We start from the raw sequence: 24,028 nt of genomic DNA on the forward strand, positions 1-24,028 counted from the left end.
ATAGTCATAGTGATAATGATAATAAATGTAATAATATGGTACAGATGGTCATGATAATGGAGATTATAATAATGTATATGCAAACACGTTCTTCACCTCACTAAAACAAATCAATATGTCCATTCTGTTTCGGAAATTGAACAAAAGTCTCACTTTGTAATTAATAATTGTTAATAGTAATGTATTAAAAAACTTTATTCTTATGCACCCGTGTTTTCTGGGTAGAAAAAAAAATACTAGTAGCCCAGATTAGACCTAGCAAGCCAGGAAGAAATTGAGCTACACTACGAGAACTTATCGCTGGTTACAATTTATTCACCCAGTACGTATATCAACACTCATCGTGAGATGTCTTTGAATAAACTGGATCGAGACTGTCTGTACAAGAATACCAAGCGAACCAGGGCAAAACGACCACGGGTCAATAGCACATCATATTAAATGGGTTAGTCAAATACCGGTTAGTGATTGGCTAAACACAGTCACGTGATGGAGGCACATTGGTTATGTTCGCCCACGGGCAGAACATTTTTGTAATGTTTTCCCATGGGAAAACATTTTCACGTAACAAATGACAAACGATACCAAACGATTGAACGATCATATTTTTCACGCAATCGATAGGATAACCCATAACAGATGATGGTATTTGACAAACCCATATAATATAACAGATGATGACTTTTGTTGTCGGGAATATGTACCAAACGTTCAACCCTCAGGGTTTGAAATGCTATTTCGGGAGCTCGGGACTTATAACCTCCCTCAATAGCATTTCAAACCCTTCGGGTGGAACATTCGGTATGTTCTCTCCCCCGCCAGTCATCATCTATATAATATGCTGCGGTTATGTTGCCTCCTTATATTGCCCTCTCATCCTACCACCAACTCACCGACAAACTCGTTCCGTATCCGGATGCGGTCCTCGACGCTGTCGGTTGCTATGAGGATGCAGTTGATAAACGCCACCAGCGTTGTCTTGTAGGAGGTGTTCTCCGCCCGTTCCAACTCATCGATAATAAGACCGAAGCGGTGTCGCTGGCTCTTAGACTCCTAGCAACGGGAGAGAACGAGGACAACAACATATACGGTAGATTAGTAATACAGAAATGTTGAGTAATGATAAAGGCATACAATATAAAATAAAGCAACAAGAATATGCGGTACATTGAACAGGAAATTCTTAATTCATCAGACACAAGATGGGATGAATTGTGCTGGGATCTTAACGTTACGAAATAAAATCACACATGCTAAACAAATACTGTTTATTTCAAAGAGGAACATATCCCCGTAGGCACTGAGAGAAGCAAAGCTTTCTCCCTATAACAAACATAATCACTGTGACGCATGACAACAATGAAACGAACTTAAAAGGTCGAGATACTTCGCAACTGATTGACAAATTGCCCTACATCGACGAGATACTTTGTTAGACTAATGAAATGTAACACATACCAGCACCAAAAATAATTATATTAATTTCGAGTTCACGGGATTCGGCATGCAAGCATAGTCAATTTTGATCAGTAAATGTTATTCATGATAAAACAAATGAAATAGATCTATTCATCTGAGCGAAGTAGTGTACCATTGTGTGTATGTTTGTGTATTATGTCTGCGGGTGTGAGAAACCCACAAACTTACATCAATCATACTGTATGTACTTATTCTCTTTTATACTCCGTACTCCACCAATGATTTCGTGTAACTTTGTCGAAATTGTTTGTAGGAGTCTGGGAGTGGAATGTAATGAAATGAGTTTGAAAGTGTCTTAATTGATTTTAAATCGGAAATACGGCAACAAAAGAGATATATTTTTAGATACATAGGATGGCGTTGGATCATATTATCATGACGACTAAGGTCAACCTAATTATCTAAATTGCATCCACAAATAACTTTTATTGCTATCTCTATCTTTCTCTTGAATTCTTTTTTTTTTTACATACAGAAACGAACTACTAAAAAGTAGAACCATACGCGACCTTTAGAATAACATGATTGATGCGAAGGAGAAGAGATGAGGCTAAAAATTCATTTTCTTTTTTGACATGCATAACGTGGCATCCTTCGTGGTGGATTAGATTTTGCGTGTTTGTGTGAAACTCCTTCGTATATATATATATATATATATATATATATATATATATATATATATATACGTGTGTGTGTGTGTGTGTGTGTGTGTATGTATATACGGTAATGTCGCCGCGATGAGGAATATCTCACGTTGCAAACTTTAATTTAAAAAAAGGAGAGAGAATGGAGGTATTTTCGTTGCCGTCAAATCGCGATTCCATGCGTTTCATATAGACACACCTGCCTTTGAACAGAGTTAATGCTTTCTTTTTTTCAGAAATTCCAGCTCCTAGTCCCTATCTCTTATTCATTGTTGTCTCTCAGTTCAGAGGCAATCATCGGCAGTCATGCGCAGTCTTCTGTGATGAGTGACGTCACATGTCCTGCGTGACATTTACAGGGAGCAAATCCAGATTCTGCCTTCATGTTTACGTTTGGCGGGGGAGCTTTTCGTTTCCAATTAATTGCAGACGACATTTGCACAATTGAATTTTGCGAAACGGATGGTACGCGCGGACAAAAAATATTTTAATGAAAAACCAGAAAAACAGTCTGGTATCTATTTGCCCCCTGTAACCCTTCTTAGCAATAACCAGAATGGTTTATTTGATGTTTGAAAGCCGACAGATAAGAGGCAGAAAAGGTATATTAGACCAGAAAGGCTTTTTGTGTATACCGGATATAAAGTCAAGGTTCGCTGGCGTTGATTTGAAAGGGAACTGTGAAATAAATCCATGCAATGACTGTTGTGTAGGGTATAGCTGCTACGACATCAGAACGTGTTTGTTATTGGGGGTAATCTACTCATTAAAAAAGTGCACTGATTTTTTTTTCTTTTCTCAAAGCTTCTAATCGTTCCAAAACCACAATTCTTTTGTTTTCTCTGTATGGTCGGTTGATTCTGCCGGCTTGAAATCTGAAATCACGTATGATATCGTTCTGTAGCCATTTTGACTTGTCTTTGACGAGATGGCAATAATCACAATATACAAGATGACAATGATGATTCGTATCAACGATGATGATGATGATGATGAGAATAACAAATAATGATAGTGATAATATTGATATCAATCATTATCATCATCATTATGCTCATAGTAATCACAACAATCATAATACGGTCTTATTCACTCAGGGTAAGCTCTCAGATGTGAGCACTGTTTTTCAGAGGGTCCTGGTATCATAAGCATTTTGCTACAATTGATACTTGTAGCGAAACCAATTGGTGCAAAATTGGTGGGATAAATAATCCCACTTACAATCTGGAAGACAGGATACAGTTATTCACAAATGATGTTAGCTATTACAACTGTACGAAAACCACGAACGGCACATACATTGAATTAATAAACGCGATATAAGACAGATAGTAGTGACTAGCGCTATAGCTGTTGTATAAGAGTACGCTGTAGGCCTAAGTTCATAACGAAAAGCGTGATCATAATCTATTATGCGCAAGCAGGTATGAAAATTCGAACTTCTGATCGGAGGGATGAAAATTCACTGAAAAACAACATATGAGTCGTCTTTATCATGTTTTTTTTTTCGATGGTCTTTATCATGTTTTCTCGATATCGAGTTTTTTTTTTCATCCTCAATTTCCCATGAAAACTTTCAAAGGAAATTTAATGTTTCGCCAATCAAATTTGTGGTATCCCAAAGCCGACACTGATTTGCTTCTCTACCATATCCCGTCTATATTGGATATGACTCACACACAGACAGAGTGAGAAGGAGGTAGCTAACATCATGCTTGTAAGAGAAGCCGCAAGGTATTGTGGCTCACCATTTTACACCAAAGAAGCGTATCCTAATAGTGGCCTTCTCAAAACAACAAACAAACAAACAACTAACTGAATAAATAAAACCATATTTGATGGAAATTATTTTGACATATGCTTGCTGTTCTACGAATCTTTCCAATTAAAAGCTTAATGTCCATATCAATAAACAAAAACTTACTCATTATCTTGTATTTGTGCGCGTGTTCATATGTGTGTCTACGATAGACGGGCATAATCAACCCATCGGTAGGAAGGGCAGAATAATTTCTTGGGGGATAAAATTTCAGCTTTGATATACTTCCACTTTTTTGTTGATGAGTTTGCTGTACTACATGTATTTTCATTTCGTCAATTTCAAGGGGAAAAGAAATAAATGTGTGTCTCAGATATCCCCTTTGTTTATTTACATTTTCAAGTGCGGAAATGTTACCCGCTAAAAGGAACTACTGTAGTATTTTTATTACGTTGCACAGTGATGCCAAGTTGAACTGCTGTTTTGATAATACAATTGTAATTTGAGTGAACGTGAGTAAATGTAATGGGGAAAAAAATGTAAAAACTACTACTAATGATTATGATAATTTCGTCTTTAATCAAGAGCCTCATTTTAGCTGCAAGGAGACCAACTCTGTCTGAAATAGTACTCAATTCACTAAAAATGTGCGTTTATATGAGTATGGCTGTCATAGATAAAAACAACCTGGGCATAAAAATGGTGATAGTTTGTCGAAAGCAAATTAATTTCCAAGTCCCTTGATACCTCCCACGTAGGTGGGCATTAAGAAGTAAAGACAAGGTACATTGCCTGTGGTTGTTGGCAACTGTCATCTCTCTTACTGGTGCACGAAAAAGCGGCTGAACTGACGAAGACACCGAAAATGACACACAGGACCAAGAGCGTCACAATTATGCACTTGTTTTTCGTAAATTCAGCAGCCACAAATTTCGTCACAAGCTGGCAGAAAATGGTGAAATTCATGTCGATGCACAGTAAAATACCTGAAGCAACATATCAATCACATCCTTCCGGAACACACACACATAACACACACTATGGGATTTTTGAGGCCCACGGGGCTTTTACGTGTTTGACGTTATAGAGCATTTTTTTTTTTTTTTGGCCTCCGCGGTTGAACTCACGAACACTTAAAAAACGAAGATTTTTTTTTCAAGAGCGCCCTCTGTCAAAACTGTCAAGATAGTTCTTACAGCTGACTCTTCGAGCACCAACCCATATCATGTTTGTTTGCATGCTTGCTTTATTTCTGCATTTTCCTCGGAAAACATGAACAAAAATATATCGATGAAATAACACAAAATATTACCTGAACAAATATAATCATAGAGCAATTAACATCTTAACTCACAATTGCTAACTTTATCCCTCTAATTCTAGGGGATTTTTATAATGAGGACAAATTTATCACATCTTGTCAAAGGGGATCGGATGAATAAAATGCAGGAGACTGCAATCATCAGCAAAGCTTGACTACCGTAGGTATGGTATATTATAGCACAATACATTATGATTGTAATGATGACATCACGAAAGAAAGCTGCAGCAAAAACAAATAGGAAATTGGTACTTCATGGCAACAGACATGGGTTTGTTGTGACTGATCTAGGCAAGCGTAGCATGACTTTCCAATTCGATGGGACAAAATTTCCATTAGAGATGACTAATATTGAACTTTAGCCTTTCTATTTTCTAAAGAAACGGGCCGAGGGAGAAGTGGGTCAACCGCTTTCATTATCGTGTCACGCAGAGAATGAGAATGAGAATGGACAGAAAGTGATGGAGTGAACAGCAAACCTGGACCAACTGCAAATTCTCTGATTGTTTGAAGCCCCCACACAATAATATCCCTCGCACAAAAACTCGGCCCACTTTTGAAGTTATGAAATCGGATTAAGCAAACACTTAACTATAGAAAGAAGTGGGCCGTCCACGACAGCTTCCCTATACCGAACAGTACCCAGAAAAGGACACACACACACATAGCCTACGACTATGCCTATTACCTCAAACAATGAGCCCCTGCACAAAGAAAAGAACTGACACAATTTTCTTTAAAGTTTGTGGAGGAAAAAAGACCCCTAAATGCGAACTTGTCTCTCTAAAATCATATTTTCTATTTTCACACGGGAGTCGCGACATTGCAAATAACCGCCACCCCACCTCTTAGTGATCTAAAGCGTTATAAAGTTCACGCACTCTAACCACTCACGCTTGCACTCTATATCTTTCTGTTTTTCCCTTTTCACTCCTTTTTATTCTTTTTTATATTTCCCTTGTTACCTCAAAGCCCATACATTTTGTTTCCCGAGACCGCCATCGAAACCAAGCAACTCTTGTATTTTTCAAATATTGTTTTATATTTCAAGAGATTAATAACATGGTTACATGAAAATGCTATGAATATTTATTTGTCGTGCGTAACGGTGGTTTAATTGTTTTATTGTTTCGCCAAATTGTTATCTTGTGTGCAGTGACGTATCCAGTGTATGTCACGTTCAAGGAATCATGTGATTTTGTCTCTCTTAATGTTTGGAGAATGCAGAAATAACACAATAAAACCAAACCAACAAAATAAATGTGTTTTGATAGCTTGACATTTCCTGTATCGTTCCTTCAGAGTTTTTCTAGTAACTGCGTAGGTGACATAAGACAGTTTAAAGAGATCTTCTGTTTTCATTATAGGGCCCTACTTGCCCTACTACAAGACCACCTCTTTGGAACATCCAGAATTAGAGCCGTCAGCAATTACATGATTTCAATTGTGTAGACTACAAAGTTGATCTTAAATTTCCTTAACGTTAAGCCACACGACAAATTTAATACCCTTTGAATATAGATGTATTAACAGCGCCAGGTTTAATAACTAAGAATGATAGATTCGAAAGAGTGATACTTTCTTTGTGTCTGAAAGCTGGTTGAAATAATGAAGACCCCCCCCCCCCAAAAAAAAAAAAAAAATCCTTATTACGGACGCAAGGCATTTTTAACCATCTGTCCATGGAGCTATACAACACAATCCTTGCCTTCGTCAACTTTGCCGCCAAACCCTGGAAGCTGCGGCGAAAAATACACTATTGTAATAGTACACATATAAACAAGGCAATAACACGACATGATGTATTTTTAGAAAAAAAAAATCGATAGCATACACGTGGATGCATGTAAACTATGTACACCTGCTGTCCTTGTGTAATTAAAGCTGACATCACCAGAAAGGAATGTGTCATTTCCAATCGACCGCAATATAATGAAACCGAGAAATACTGGTTCTATTCTGGTCACTGCGGTATCTGCCAATCATCTGTTTAATCATACCGCACTTCACCTTTTTGGAAGGAAAAGAAACAAAGGTCAGGATCGCTCTGTAAAAATCAGTCCTGGTCCAAACACCAATAATCACAAATGAATCATAATTTCAGCGATTAATTACTACACTTTTGGTCGCCTGTTGTCTATGATGTGTACAGTAGACATTTTAATCTAATTTCTGTTAATTCATTCAATCCTTTACATCCATCTATCTTTATTTCTATCCAATTATCTGTCTATCCTTTTACATGCGAGTGTGTACATATCTGATCAGAATGCATTGCCATACTTCAAGATTGCTGATTTTCAACTTGTCTGTTCAAAATTATGCTATCGTATTATAGCAGAATACATCAACAAACCTGTCATATACAATGTAGATAGATACGGCTAATATCTAATCTGATTTACGAAGCAAACGAGGAACCACAAATAACACCAAAAAAAAAAAAAATGTTCTCAAACTTGACTGACACGGATATGACTGTAATGCCCCTATCTTAAGTTGTGTAACTGATGTATTTTCGGTTGAGAAATGTGTCTTTCTGTTACTGTGATCTTTATTTGGTAGAAGGACGGTTTGTTTTTGGTTTCGGGAGTGTGATTCCGTAACAACGTTGGCCTTCACGTACTCCGTTATGATTTCTTGATAACCAGTATACTACAAAAAAACACACAATAACAACAGTAACAACAAACACATGAACATCGCAACATTTTGGGGGCGCTTGTTGATACTTGCCTTGTTCTCGCTCTATTTTTTTCCCTCGCTACCCCTTCCCCCATCCAGCTATCTTTTGTTTTGTTTGTTTCCATGTCCGCTGAGGGTATAGATGAAGAATGGCAGGCAAATGAAGTCAGTCTATTCAGAAAACTCCAGTCTTGATCTGTTACTGTTCTGCACGTACTGCAGGAAACCAAAAGATTTCCGACGCATAAGTCGGAACATTCTGAACATTGTACAGAAATGAGCAGTTCCTTTGTCAAAATCAGGTTTATTACCCCTAAAGGTGTATTTTGTTCTTCCGAGGTCCCATTCCTAAACCCACCGCAGAAACAATACCCCAAAGCTAGCTGTAACCTGAAAAGCTGTCGAATGCCGACTCCTTCTACGGGAGAAAGAATTTGCCAAAAGTTTCCAATAAGAAGAACCAAAAAAAAAAAAAAAAAGAATCATCGAAATAATAATAATAATATCAACCACAAAATCAACAACAATGAGTTTATGATGATAAAGCAGTGACTTAACTTGCTGACAACTATCCTATATCTTCTTCTTTTTTTCTTATTTACCTTCTCTATGCCAGTTCCCATTCCCCTTCAAAAGACTTCCATTAATCTTTCTTTTCTAGCCTTCCCACGTGATTGATATCTACAATGAATTGAATTCTTTAGCGCGCTGACAGGAGAGCGGACCTCGCACAAAGCGAGGATGATCCCTGGAAGTGTAAAGACGTGAAATCTTCATCCCTTCATAATCCCGCTGATCAATCATCCCAAAAGAACGAGAAGTCAGAGCTGAAATCATCATCGTTATGAACATGTCGCCCGATAATTCTGATAACAACCGTCAGTCGTATGAGGTTTTTACACACTGAGAATGCTCTGTACCGCAGTTCCTCTGCAAAGAGAAATCTTCATTAATACCCTTTTCTTTACTTTCGGATTTGACACGTCCGTTTTGGCTATACGTATATTAAAGAAATAGGATCAGATTGGCTGTCAGACTACTAGTAATCTGACAACAATAAGAACAACAACAATAACAGCAATGAGTTTATGCTGATATAATAATATGTATTACAGTGATTTGACTAGTTACGGTGACAGGTCATTTGAGTGCTTAATTACAAGCCAAATATTGTATTGTGTGTAATCTCAACGTATATTTTGGGGAAAAGAGAAGTCTGTATTTTTCTGTGACTAACGAAAATATTGCTGAAGTATAGGTAATATGAAAATTTAAATGACATGAGATATCCTAGACAAATTCTAAATTAAACTTCGGTACAAAGGGATTGACTCCTGTGTAATAAAAAATATTGGAAAAATAATGACAAATAAATAATTACGCTGATATTTGAATGTATCATCATGTATGCAAAAGTATGTCCATCATCTGATGAAGCAAAATTAACCCTTTCCACTGATAGATACGTCACTACTTGTAACATAAAAAGGAATATTCTTGAAGTTATGATTAAAAAACATCCCACATAGATTCTCTAACTATTTTCTTCGTTTTCTAGTAGGCCTATCTTCAATCGAAAATGATACCTCAACTGAACAGGAATGGGGTTAGCTAATTTTGCGACAAAACTCTTCATTCATTGTAGACATAACAAGATAAGTAAAGATGGGGGAGAGATAGAGATACAGATAGATAGATAGGGAGATAAACATAGAGACAGAGATAGAGATAGAGATAGAGGGTGAGATAGAGAGAGAGATACAGAAATAATAGAGAGAGATAGAGAGGGAGATAGAGGGGGAGATAGAGATAGACAGGCGGTGACAGGAGTGGACGTTCACTCATATCAAAAAGTACAAACTGTTATTACGGACTTCCTCCATAAAGAGGTAAAAAACCCAAAACATGAATGACATCATTCAGGAGTGCAGTGTCAACACACCACGCGTGCAATGTTCACTGAATGATGGGTGACAAATATTGGACCCGGAGAGGACCTATAGCATTGACTAAGCCTAGATCATCCCTGATTGGTTTTGACGTGTTTACCTCGTTCCCATGACATTATTTTTTTTTTTTGCCTTAAAAACATACACTCAAAAAGAGGAAAACAAACTACGCACAGACACGCAGACAAACGCACACAAACAACACCTCGGCGATGTTCTAGAGGATTATTAAACCTCTGGCACAGCACTGTATGAGTCAGTACGAAAGGAAAGGAAACAGAAAAAAACCCCAACAATATTGTGAATGTGCCTTTCTTTAGGGGAATATTTTTGAGAGCGTGTTCATGTCGTTTGGCACACGAAAGTGAAGTTAGCACTGTGGTTTGTTTTTTATGATATTTTTGATACGACCTTCAACGTAAGAGACCTGTTCCACATACTAAGTACCTGTTCGTGATTTCCACCGTCACAATTTGATTACAATTCAGTCGCTTCATGCACATACTGATACAGGTGGGGGGGGGGGGGGTATGCCTTTCCGAGGAAACTCTCTCTGTTTACCTCTACATATAGCGCAAGTAAAACGCATTTCATTAAGCGATGGTCATATCAGCATGAACAATAAAATAATATAAGATAATAGGCCAGCGGGTGCGAAACGCTTTAAGATACACACGGCTAAAATGAGAGGGATAAAGTACGACCTAAAATCATCGGAACACAGCCATGATTTTCACAACTTTTGATGCGGATAAACCACTGATTGAAACCAACATTTGTCATTGAATTACCACGAGATAGCACTGCAGTATAATAGAGCAGGAGTCTAATCGCCAAAAAACCAGATGTGCCTTGTATGGAATCTCTGCAAGTCTCTACTGGAGACAACAGATTAGGGTACGGCTTACTTGCATGCTCTTTATGATATCGCTTGAGCGTGAAATTCTCAGCTATTAAAACATAGTGTTCATTTCATTGCCTGCCGAAGTTGTTGTGAAGACATAACGAAGCGTGCGTTTCTATTCTCGGCAGTTGCTATCATGCCCTAGCAGATCGTTTCGTCAATTTATAGGTCTCGGCAGTTATGATCGGGGTGAGCGAGGCGACGACAGTGAATGATTTTCTTTCTTCGGTTTGTTTCTGTTGCTGTTGTTGTTGTTCAGATAACAACTAGCAAGGCAGAAAAACGGGATTAGTTAGAAAACTGTTCAAATCCTAGTGTTTGCGTGCATCAACTTCCCTCATGCAACTCAATTCATCACATGACTTTGAATAAAAATGTTGACGATTTTCGGTGGTTTAACCTATATTTGGGTTCGGGCAGTGTGAAAGAAAGACATGTGACGCATGCGCAATAATTTCAGCATGACGCAATCATGTCTCGCCATACCAAGGCTTGAGCAAGTTATCGTTATCATCATTTAGATTCAGTGAAGGTCTTGCAAAGCGAGTCCCGATGCTTTCCTTTATTCTTTTTTAAATACATTATTCACACTATAATTCACTCTGTGTGATTTCCCGGGGTTCTCGATACTTGCAGAAACCTGCACACGATAATCAGCCCGACAAACCATCAGCCCGATAAACTAAGATCTCGTACGCATAGCAAAGCATAGACACTCTCCGTATACAAGGAACAAGCTACAACAAAGGGTAAATTTGACCCCCCCCCCCCAAAGAAAAAAAATGTAAAAAAAAAAATCGGGAAAATATGCGTGCCTGGTAACAATAATGGTGGCTTCAATAGAAAATGCAGCAAAGCGCATCGCGAGCAAATATGACAACATACACGAGGGGAAGATGTAAGAACACATCCATTAGAAAAAAAATCAGAAACAAACATGACATGTATCATTACTTTATTAAATCACACATTCAGGTGGTGTGCCTTTAATAAAGGTCAAACGCTCTGACCTACATTAGGATTATGTGTGTTCGTACGTCTGTTTCTTTTCCTTCGTTGCTGCTCACGAAAGTTGACATTTATGCGTGTGAATATCACACAGAAACAAAACAACAATAATACGGTTGTTAGGTCCACTATAAAAAGAGAATATCAAAGGACTTAGGCGTAATTGCGGAGCCAAAAGGCTCGATCAGACTGGCAAAACTTCGAGATCTTAAAGATCGCGATCTTAAACTTCTCGATCTTTTGCCAGTCTGACGGCGCCCATGTTAGACAATACATCGCGTGACAAATCCATGGTGGTCTCGTACGATCTCTCTCTCTCTCTCTCTCTCTCTCTCTCTCTCCAAATACAAAGATTAGAAAAAAAATAAGGTTAGGGTAGAGCGATCCAAGTGCATTCTCCCAAAACTTCAGTATTCCTTCTATTGTACGCGAAAACGAAAAATATGTATAGTCGTTTTTGCTTGGAATAACCTCTGTGTAAATATTTCGCATACATTTGCCATATTAGCTTTACCATGACGAATCACTCCTTGGGGTTCCGTCTTTTTTTCTCTTTCCCATTCTTTTTGCTTAAAAAAAGGAAGAAAAATGCCAAGGGACTTTTTTTTGTGTAAGACAGGGTAGTATCATTGTTGTGACTATACGTGTACATTGAACCAGGGAGTCAAGGGCAAAATTTAAAGATGGAAAGGTGTTTTAAAGATTGTCTCATGCTTTTCATGCACAAGTTACACTTTGTTTTGGTTTATATTGCATTTGCCACAGACATTGCTCAATCATTGTTGATGTTAATCGGGAGTATCACGTTGACCCGGCCAATAGGTGATCAAATTGTTCTGTTATATACAGCTGGGGAATGTTTTACAAGTACACGTGTGACTGCGCAAATGACAAAATACAAAAAAACAACAACCCCAAAACAAAAACAAAAACATAGAAAGACACAGAAGGGAGGGGGGTAGGAAAGAGAGAGAGAGAGAGAGAAGGAGGGAGAAAGGGAAGACGACATGTAGACTGGTTTCATGTGGCGTTTTGCGGGAACTAGACAACCAAAGTGAAGGCGTCACAATACAGATGTGCTTTTTCTCCCCTTAGTTTCCTTGTTCACGTGATACCTTTTTTTTTCTATTGTATTGTCTTTCCATCTTACTCCAAAACAAAAAGCAAACACAAAAAAGGGATCTCGCAGAGTGTCACAATGATAACAACTGTGCTAGTTATGCTTTTCTAGAGCGCCGAATATCACACATTATAATCTGCTTGATGACACGTGAAAGACACATTAGCAAGAGTGGATAACCCGACACGACAGTGAGTACGTGCAAAGAGAGGTAAATGAATGAAGATTACAGGATTTTTACATATCACGCATTGCTCTTTGTTCTTCTGTGATGTATAGAAACAGTCATCCACACCGTTTGGATAGATGAAGTCCGTGAGTGAAAAAAACAACAACAGTAGGCCAGTATTTGGAACCGCTATACACTATTAGTACAACTCGAACGAAAACTACACACATGATGAGGCACGATTATAGTAGCCGTTGTCATGTCAGGTTATTTTTATTCTAGTTCGCTAATAGATACAATGTTGTATGAATTCCACTAGTCTTATTTTATAGCTCAAACGTTCCCAATTCATCAATTATTGTGTGATATTTGACAACACTTTCACTGGGATAAAGCCTTCTGAGATGCATGCGCGCGCGACACATACACACGCACGCACACACACACACATTATACATATATGTTTTACGTGTAACATTATATATCATTTATGTAGTACATGTATGATACTTATACAATAATATCTGTGTGTGTTTGTGTTCTGCTACACGTTCTGCTTCTAGATAGTGCTAAAGATAGTGATCAATTTCTAATATATTTTTTTTTCTCGGCAAGTACGAGTCTCGTGCTCTCTAAGGTCTACAGCTTAGATAAGCACAGAGACGTTAAGTATTGATACTATTCTTACAACACTCTAGAATCTTCATTATGTTGGTGTAACGCTTCGATTTTTGCAGCAGACATGCACATAATGTTTTGGTCAGCTCTCAATTTGCAAGAAATGTCTGAAATATAACCGATTTTTGAAAGGTGAACGATTTACTCAAGGACTGGCTTTAGAGAGAGCAAAAGACAACAGCAACAAGAGGGAGCGAGGTTGTTATATTATACAATATATCCCAGGCAATAGTTGATAAAAGCACGCCACAAGCTCCTTAGGCCGTCTTAGTCCCGATCATGTGTTTTCTCGTCTGTGCATCAATGGCCAAAACCGCCAGTGGCTTCCGCGGAGAAACCGTAGAAATTTCACCTTGTGTTGTCACCTTCGCACTGTTGGATTTTTTCTTCTGAGTTCGCCTTGTCATCGCGCATCAAAAGATATAGGCAAAGCGGGTGTGGTCTTGGATACGGGAAAGAGTATCAATGGAATGCTTTTTCCCATCAGGCGACCAGACGACCGCACATCAAGAGGAAGCGACTGACTTTCACCTCAATACGGATTTCGCGCGCAAAGTATACAATTGACCAATTAGAACGGTCTCCCAGCAACGGTGACAAAGCGGAGGAAAATGCGCGTAGAATTCGCTGGAAGGTTCAACTCTCAATGGACGTTCAAATGTATTTGCTTTTATTTTCTCTTTTTTAGGACGAATCATGTGTGGAAGTTTCCTAAAGAAAGAAAAATATAATAGAGAAAGAACTAACTGGTTCCTTGACTCTTCTCGCCGTGCTGAGTAGTTAAAGAAGATGAATGAGTGTAGAAGTTTTTTCTCGATGATGCCTGATTAAGATTGATTCATATTTTCTATCGATTGATTCGATCGATTTCTTTTTTGAGTGGATAAGATTCAACCCTGTCCTTTTTTCTTCTTTTTCAGTAGAACAGGTAGTGCGCATAACAATTATGATGGGCAAATGTGAATTTCAGGACATGATCATCATAATAAAAATCTGTGATTGCATAAAGAAAAAAAAAATCACGAACAATCATACCAGAAATACCAAAAAAAAAAAAAACAATGTCTAGGTTACCCAGATTAACCAAGCTGAAAAGTAAAGGCTTTATATCGAGTAGAGTAGATGATAATATGCATGATATTCAATGCCCGATCAAATGAAATCATCTGACCTTCGTTGTGCTGAGTTTTTCACTCGTTTCCAGCCATGCAACCTATAACCACAACAGACAACCGATTAAGCAACGGCACAGTGGATGCGTGAACATTTCTGTCAATCCCGATAATTGGTTTTGCACGCTCCAAATGTTTTCTTTAGGAACCCTTCTAAAGGTGGTAAGATTAAACATATGACCACGAAGATTGGTCGTTGTGGGGAGAAAAATGAAAAAAAAAGAAGAGGAGAGAACACGGCACTTTGTCATTCGTTGACCCCGTAATCGACATGCATAATAAAGGGTTGCGTTGAATTTTGTTGACGCGGTTTCATTATCCGCAACACAAAGTGAATAATTCCCTTTTGCGTTCCAAACGAGTAGTATAAATCAGTTGGATTATACGGTTTGTGCAAAAAAAAAGCAACTATATCAAATCAAGGCCTTAAAATCATGTATAAAAGACCTGCCGTATAATTGAAAAGTTAGGGGAGACTCAAAGCGGTATGCCTTGGAAGAAAAAAAAAAATGCAGTGCCACTGTTGGCGTGACCTTTCGTTTGGAATTGGAACATTTTCACTGTGAATACTATATTGAAACACTGTGTATCGTTACTACATTTTTTTACAAGATACACATTATTTGGGTCGCAGTGAAACATAGAGTACGTCTACCGTACTCTGCGTGTGACATGGTTTGACACCGCCACCACTGTTTATAGGCAAAAACACTGCGGCACCCTATTGGGTGCGAATAAGCAGCACTAGATTATGTCAAGAAAAAGAAAAGATGATTATGAGTGTACAGATTGTGACACATGGATTTGATGTGTAAGGTGGTGGAGGTTGCGTGGTTTGTGATGTCTGCGTCAACCACAGTATACATTCCAATGCTAAACGTGCAGAGCAAAGTATAACCGCACGAAACGTTCGGCGAAGACACTTTGTTTCATGTTAAATAGAAAATCGAAAGTGAATTTCACACTTCATAGTTCCCCCAAAACAATAATGAACAAAATCCAGACATTGAACAGATGGGGGGGGGGGGGGGGGGTCCAAAACGGGTTCCACTTCGATTTAAATATCTGATTATATATTCTATAACTGAATCGTCACTGCTTTCGAAGAAGTGGAGTTAAATGAACATCATACTTGCATGTAGTGACGTCAGACTCACCGAACGGGAACATGACTGGCACTCCGTTAGACGTAATCCGACATTGAGAAAAGAAATATTTCCAGTTCAAGTCATCTGAAGAAGCTCCAGCAATTTCCTGTGGTCCGAGCACAATAGTTTGCGCCATTGAGTGTTTAATTCGGTCTCTCAACTCTTAAACGATGAGTACAAACCCCATCTGGTGGCTGAGGGGAGGAAGGGTTCGGTAGATAATGGGATCTTCACTGGTCCTTACCTTGTCATTGAAGAGCCACAAGGATTAAGATTTTTCAACGCCATCGACTTAATTACTCGATCGGGCTGAGGTTGGTATGAATTTCATGAATGGACCTGGCTAAGTCTACCTGTCTTCAGACCCTATGTATATACTTTCAATCAAGTTATCCGGTATACATGTACCTCTAGCAAAGATGTTTGCAAAGGTGATGAACTCTCGGATTCGGAGATGGCTATTTAGGTCGCCTTAGCCACGGCCGATTTTATACATGTCCCTTTTGATAGTAATATCAAAGTCATCTTGAACAATATGAAAATAGTACACTTTGACCTCCTTGCGCTTAGCAAAGCGCAATTCATATTACTACCAACAAACCGGTACTAAGCACAACAGAAGAATCAACACCTCCCCCATTAATCCCATTAAAAAAAAACTCAAGGAAAGGGATTATACAGGAGTTGAAATTACACGACTGTCATGAATTTGCGTGTTTCTCCTGTATACAGCCATAAATTTTCTGAAAAAGTGGCATATTTAACCAAGTTAGCATTATATGCTTTTTATTGCTACCAAAATGCGCGAAGCCTAAGTTGTCACGTTTGGATAAAATCAAGAAGATAATGTGGCTGAAACTGTGGGGTTTTTTTCTATTAAAGGATTATGAAAAAGGTGTCTCTCCCCTGGGCCAAACTGTTTTTTTTTTACCCTTTTAAAACGTGACAAGCATACGAGGAACATAGTGTCTGCATTAGCAGACTACAACTACGAGGCTGAAAGTGACACCAGAGGTGTCATCTTCCCTTAAAGGGTGAGTCCATTAACTGTTCTGCTTTGGGCAATCGATACAGTTGTGATTGCCAAACGTAATATAAAGGGGAGAGACGAAGATTACCGAACGGTGTGACTATAGGCAGGTGCGTTCTTTCTTCGCAGTCAATTACCGACGCAACTCTTTACAATAGTCAATGGATAGTCAAAGCCAGCCAAGTAAACTGTTCATAATTAACGGTCTAGTTTCAGGACAAACCTGTGTTCCGGCTTAAGATACAAAAGCAATCACTTATCTCCAACCGATTTTGTGGATTATACGATATCTTGAAGCCTGCTTTAGTTCTCTGAGAAAATCATCGCAATTCTTCTTCCGTTAAGCTATCCGCGCTTTCGCTATCCAAATGACATTGCTTTTTGTTGTACTGGTTGAGATCAATCGACTTAGCTGTAATTAAACTTTATAAAGCAGAATTTTCTTTTTTGAAAGAATGAAATAAGAGTAGAAGGGTACCTTAAGTACACACAAAAGACACATCCGCGAATCTTAAAACTATTTGGCCAGAAGAAGGCCCAATGTTTGGGTGGATAAGAGTATGACGTTATTAAAAAGCGCGAATGAGAAACTGGTAAGTATAGAATATAGAAGTGTAGGAACTGTCCTAACATTCGCACGAGCCTAAAATCAACCACGATGTCTGAGTTTCACGTGTTTTGATATGCCTTGTCTGAAAAATAATCTATCACAATGTTGCTGTGTTTGTAGGGGTGTGTGTGTGTATGGAGTTTTGTTTTGTTTTGTTTTGTTTCACCACATTTCTACTTTCCCAACGCATTAAATTTTATTAATGGTTTAATATGAGAATATAGGACGGGGGAAGGAAATAATGAATTGATTTTGGAGGTCGGTGTGGTCAACACCTGCTTAATAGACTAATGTGTGGGGATACCTTACTAGTTGCGAAATTTTATTCTGCTCGTTATTTTATTGGAATGATCAACGTACTGAGGAGTATTGAAGGGCTATATACTCTCATGACTGTTTATGTGGACGTACGGGAGTAGGATACAACATATGCTGCTTTAACGATCTCTTCTTGACGAATAAACGCGATATAGATATTACATGAACACCATCAGTCTTTTGACTGCTATGCTTTCACTTTATTATTATTATTATTACTAGCAGCACCCGTGGAAATCCACGGGTCTGAGGTTTTTTTTTTTTTTCTCATAATACGATTTTGCACATTTTTATTGAAGAAATAAAAAGAAAAGTCTTCTCATTCTTTCGTTAATTGTGCTTTCTTCTAAATGACCACCCTTCCCAGAAATTTTATAATACATTTTTGTAGTATATGCCAGGCGATCCGGTCCATTGGTAGGGATCATTCCCGCCACTACTTGCTTTTATTATAGAACTTGAGTTTCGAGGGGTTATTTGCACCCGTTGAAGTCCAACAGTTGTCTTGTTGCCCCTCACCCCTCCCCCCCCTCACGCACACACACATTTCCACCTCCGCAGGGCAAAAAACAAAAACATTCAGGGAAAAATTACCAAAAACGCAAATGAGATTCCCCGAAAGTTCTGCCCACAGGTTGTTCCCGTTGAAACGGGAAGATATTAACACTATGACTTTGATTACCCCCTGCTCTTGCATCCACGCGGGCACCCGCGGGAATCCACGGCTGGTCTCAAGGCCTCGGTTTGTTATGTGTTTTTTTTTTCATGTTTCTTTTCCCCACGTTATGAGAGAAAAATAAGATATTTTCGTCTTCATAATTTTGCTCCCTCCTTGTTGTTTTTAATCACCAAAACTTGGCTTGATATATCATATTAATATAGAACTACATCTGCTTCAGATTGTACATTATCATAATTAATATTAGGCCTACAATTATTGCTCCTATTATTGTTATTATCATATCATTATTATCATTATCCTTATCATTATTATTATTATTATTATTATTAATTTTATCATCATTGTTATTATTTGGGGAGGGGGAGATCATAGTCATCAGGTTTAATAGGCACCCGTGGGAGTAGGTTCTCACGACCTCGTATTTTTTTTCTTTAATATTTTTCCCATGTTATGGAAGAAAGAAGAATATATACATCACTGCATTCGTCTTCATTTGCTCCCTCTTTTTTTTTGGTCACCAAAACTTGGTTTGATAGACCATAGAACCACACATTCTATTTCCACTTGCAATTTTAAAAATAGGCGGTCGGCAAAGCGAGGTTTTCCTCTACGTCCGCTCATCTTATGAATATGTATGATTACAGCAGCTCTGCAGTAAACGAATGGACACAGCTGCGCGTGTAATCTGATATGTAAGGCCAAAGGGTACGATCGGCAAATATATTTTGCCGCGTCCTAAACAGTCTGCGTACAATGACACCGGACTTGAGAGCAAACGGCGAGCAAACTAAATGACGTACCTGAGCTGCATATAGTATTCTGCAGTTGTGCAAAATACAATTACATAACCAACGTTCGTTGTTTTCATTTGGGGACGCCAATAATGGCGAACTGTACGTAAATGCCCTTGTAGTCCATATCACGCACACACAGATTCGTGTAACCATCGTCAATACATTCAGTACACGTAACAGGCGGAGGCAAAGGTACATCACAGAACTATATACACACAGTGTAGAGTGTGTATAGAGTTCTGCGAGGTACATTGTGTGTGTGCGTGCGCGTCCGCCGGAAGATGTCAGAGATTTCGCTGCACCATCATTCTTTAGTATCCCCCAGTGTCTCTGCAAGCTGAAAGATGGAAGATCGAGAAAGCAGGAGGCCAGCGCAGGTCCCGTGAATATTGAAACGCTCGGTTCTTTCGTCACGCACAAAAATGCATTATGCATGTAGCTAATTAATTTTTCTTTTTCGTCCTCGACGTCGACACGGAGGCGGAGAGGGGACGAAACCCACGCCATTCGATGTAGGATACTCTCCTGCGGCCGACGGCACCGGTCGCAGCTGCCCAGAGCCGACGGCTCGGGAGGAGATAGAGAAACCAGCAACGCCGAAATAAAACAGGAAATACATAAGGCCGCGACAACAACAACAACTTCGAGTATTATAGTATAGGATTATCATTATTATTATTTCAGCTTTATTCTAACAGGGTAGTCTCATCAAGACAAGCAGGTCCTGCTCTTCCAGAGAGCCCTTTCTTATCGGATATATCCAACAAAGTATAACTAATTAGATAATATTGATGACAGTTTAATCCTTGCCTGCCAAAATGCACGATAAGTTCGAAAAAAACTGAGTTGATGTAATAAAATCAAGAGTCATAAGACAGGCGTGACACGATGTTTATATTTTTCAAACTGCTTTACGTGATAAGTCGCTTTTAGGTTTGATTGACTGAAAACGACTGACATATATCCCCCCCAAAAAAAAAAATACAACGACACGAAACTAAAAATTCATCTTTTATACTACGTATACTTTGTAGAAGAGAACGCATTTTGGGTTTAAAGTTTGTCATTTTTGTTCTTCCGCCAATAGCAGCTGTCTGACGCGTAATCGGCATGACTTGAAAATTAAAAAGATAAGTTCCACCATGTCCAGTAAACGACTTGTTTTCTACTAATATGAAAGGGACAAATCACCTGGGAGATATCTTTAATTTGTCCGACTCAATTGCAGCAGGCAAACATGTTTGCAATGCGAAAAACATTGTATTTTCTCACTAAAACTCAGCCGGTGGTTACAAATCCATTCAACCGGTTAAAGACAGAATTAAATGTGTTTACTTTTGTGATTTTTTTTCCATCGCTTTTTTGTCGATCTCCGAATTTCTCCAAGTGGGTCTGTTCTATTGAATGGCCGTAATGTCTTCTTGAAGCGGAATAAACAAGTTGCAATACATGAAGTGTTCCGCCACTCGATCGGCAAATCACATGTCGAGCTACAAACAAAAATGGATGTCCTTGCGCAGTGCAACAATGTGTATGTAAATCTCAAGACGCAATTATGAAGAGCAACATCAGACTCCTGACGGCGAGCAATGGATGCGAGTACAAACCCACCCCTTCTTTTCATCTCGGGCTCAATCCAAAAAAGGCCAACTTTGCCCGGGTGCATTATGGTAGACGGCTAGACCACAAACATGGATGGGAACAGGACAATGGCCGCACAATTCCACTCCAAATATGTTTTAGACTTTCTCTTGCTTGCTCAGCCTTACAAAGTCCGTCTTTGTCCGGATCTAAACTAAGCTGCGACCCCCAGCTCCAAAATTCTACCCCAACCCCCCCCCCAAAAAAAAAGAAAAAGAAAAGAGAGAAAAACCTTCCTTAAAACATTTCTAGCATGAATGCTACAAGGTTAATCTCTCATACGGACTTTCTTTTTCCATTTGTGTCACTTGTTCACTCAATGCTCCCCCCCCCCCCATATTCTTGTGTCTCGGCTTTTGCTTCAAAACGACTAATCTGTCCTTTCATAAATATCGCCCTCATTGGTAGGCGTACAATCGCAACATTCCAATGCATTGCTGAATCATGCTTTTCTTTATATTCTAGTTTATTCCCACAGGGAGGGAGAGACGGGGGGGGGGGGGGGGGGGGGGGGGGGAGGGAGGGGAGAGAAAGAATGAGGGGGTAGCATCATGTTTGCATCAAGGTGAGAACGTTTCAACCTCTTTCACAAAAACCTTGTGGTGTGATTAGAATGGTTCACCTTTTCATCTAAATTCACCTGATATTGAAGACTAAATCTCTAGAAGAATTTCACATCTCACTGCACAGATAGAGAACTGGCAATGGCTAACCACTACCTCACCCCCGCCCCATTAATATATTTGAATTGAAATTGATAATCTTTAAAATAAAAATAAATAGCACTGCAAGTTTCTACGTAAGAGCACATCCCCTTTGTGATTATAGTTTAAATGTTAGCAGTTTATAAAATATGATATGATAGATAAACATCGTGTCATCTGGTTTATCCCGGGGTCTGTAGCTGAAAGGAAAACAATATTTTAACATTCGTCAAGAATACACAGTATTTCAGGCCTATCAATATTTTCAACTTTAACACTATCAAAGCCCTTCTCTTGAATGTTCGGGCCTCACAGTCTACATTAAAATAGAGTTAAATCTTAATGGTGTTTACATATGTTGCGTCCTCAAATTGACCTAGACTAATGAAGATAGACACGGCTTGGAATCATGATGGTGGGCTAAGCAGGCTTCGCCAGTACCTTTAGACATTCATTTATGCACCCGTGCCTTCTATTCGACCCCTTATCTGATCTCATTCATAATGAGCACTGTTACTCAGCTAAACCGTGCCACAAAAGTTTCCGTAAAAATGAGAGAAAGAGAAAAAAAAAATTGCAAATGATGTGATTTTTTTTTACATGTTTTATTCGTAAAGAAGATTGGATGAATTTATATATACTTATATTTATTCTTTTTTTTTGCTGTAACAAATGGTAGAACTGACATATTCAGAGCAATAAAGTGTATACAGATTATGATTATAATTATGATATTATACCGAAGATATTCGTCGGAAATGATTAAGACACTAAAAAAAAAGGAATCTTTCAAACTCAACTCTTTCTGCGGATATGATGATTCATAATTCTATAGATGATATTAATAACAATGATAATAATAACAATAATAATAATGATTATAATAATAATAATAATAAAAATAATAATAATAATAATAATAATGATAATAATAATAATAATAGTGACCTCTTATAATGCGCTGAAGTCCATCAAAAATGATGCTCATGGCGCTCTTACGTAACCAGCATGAACAGTTCATAATACAACCATACAATAATCAAATAATATTACCAAGTATCTACTTTACCATCCGAAACACCTTCACCAATAGAACTTTACATGCTGACAAGAATGAGAACGATGGAAACATTTTATTTCTACGAGCAGTGAACAACAGCAATATTGAAGAGTCATTGGCAAAACCAGCCTTTCGACAATGCAACAGATTTGCCGAGCGCCCCCTACTGGGCACTTGGCATCATTCGAGGGATTTTATACACAGACCACTTATCCTCTATAGGTTTCCTACAGAGATCAGCGACACAGAGCTCCTGCACTTTTTGGAGAACGTCTTACATTTAGGGATAAACAAATACATGGTACGTGCCTAATACTTGATCTCGAATGGGATTACCTACGATCGAGAAACTTGAGATGAATAGGCCCTTGATTTATTCAGATATTCTCCTAATTTGATATCTATTGTGCACATGGGCCGGGGGCAATTGTTTATAAAACTACCCGAGGCATAATAGCAGTGTCAATCAAAGTGTTTCTATTTTCATATTTGTCCAGATTGTTTGAACCACAGTGTTAAAATCAACCTCTTAGATGTCAATCATTCGCATCTCCACTACAGCCTCCTCCGCTGCGACGCTCGTAGCAAAATATCAAACCCTATAGCTGCCATCGTCACCAACACGGCCGTGTGAATATTATCATAGGAGGGCATACAACGACCCTTGAATCATCACGAATAAAACTTGTTGTCATATGGCATGCTTTCCAACTCGAAAAAAAGGGGGAAAAACGAGAGAGAAAAAAAATCATGGTGAAATCTCGCCAACGCTCAAATAATCAAATACACACCAAACATATTCTGAGAGAAAAATCGCTGAAAAAGCCCAACCAGGCATACGAGTGTGAACAATCATCCGAAATTCTGACTACCATTCACATCTGGAATCTGTGTTCGGTGGGAATTTTTCCCCTTTCTATGGAAAAGGAAGAGAGGGGAGACAGCAAACCACCCTTTTAGTTCCCCTTTCTTTTCTTATCTCTTTAAATCACGTGTTCCTAAACATTTTAAGAGTGACAAAACATGCCATGAAAATAATATTGGCTGCTGTGTTCCTGCTCTGTCGAGACACAGAGTGTACGAACGTACAGGTCTTGATCAGGTCACCCACGTATTTCATTTTCTACTCACATATATAACTATAGCAGTAAAT

At 38.6% G+C, this 24,028-nt stretch overlaps 1 protein-coding gene across 1 annotated transcript in view; it reads right to left on the reverse strand.

Annotated features, from left to right (window-relative positions):
* Positions 1 to 24,028, reverse strand: part of LOC139743417 (uncharacterized) — a 192,723-nt gene that overhangs the window by 73,759 nt on the left and 94,936 nt on the right. The window contains exon 4 of the mRNA XM_071653902.1: positions 894 to 1,053. Within this exon, the coding sequence (XP_071510003.1) occupies positions 894 to 1,053 (160 nt within the window). The remainder of the gene's footprint in view (positions 1 to 893; positions 1,054 to 24,028) is intronic.

The sequence above is a fragment of the Diadema antillarum genome, unplaced genomic scaffold (assembly GCF_040938485.1).
Source record: "Diadema antillarum isolate AM-2024a unplaced genomic scaffold, OU_Dant_1.0 seq00001076_RagTag, whole genome shotgun sequence".
In the NCBI taxonomy this organism is placed as follows: domain Eukaryota; kingdom Metazoa; phylum Echinodermata; class Echinoidea; order Diadematoida; family Diadematidae; genus Diadema; species Diadema antillarum.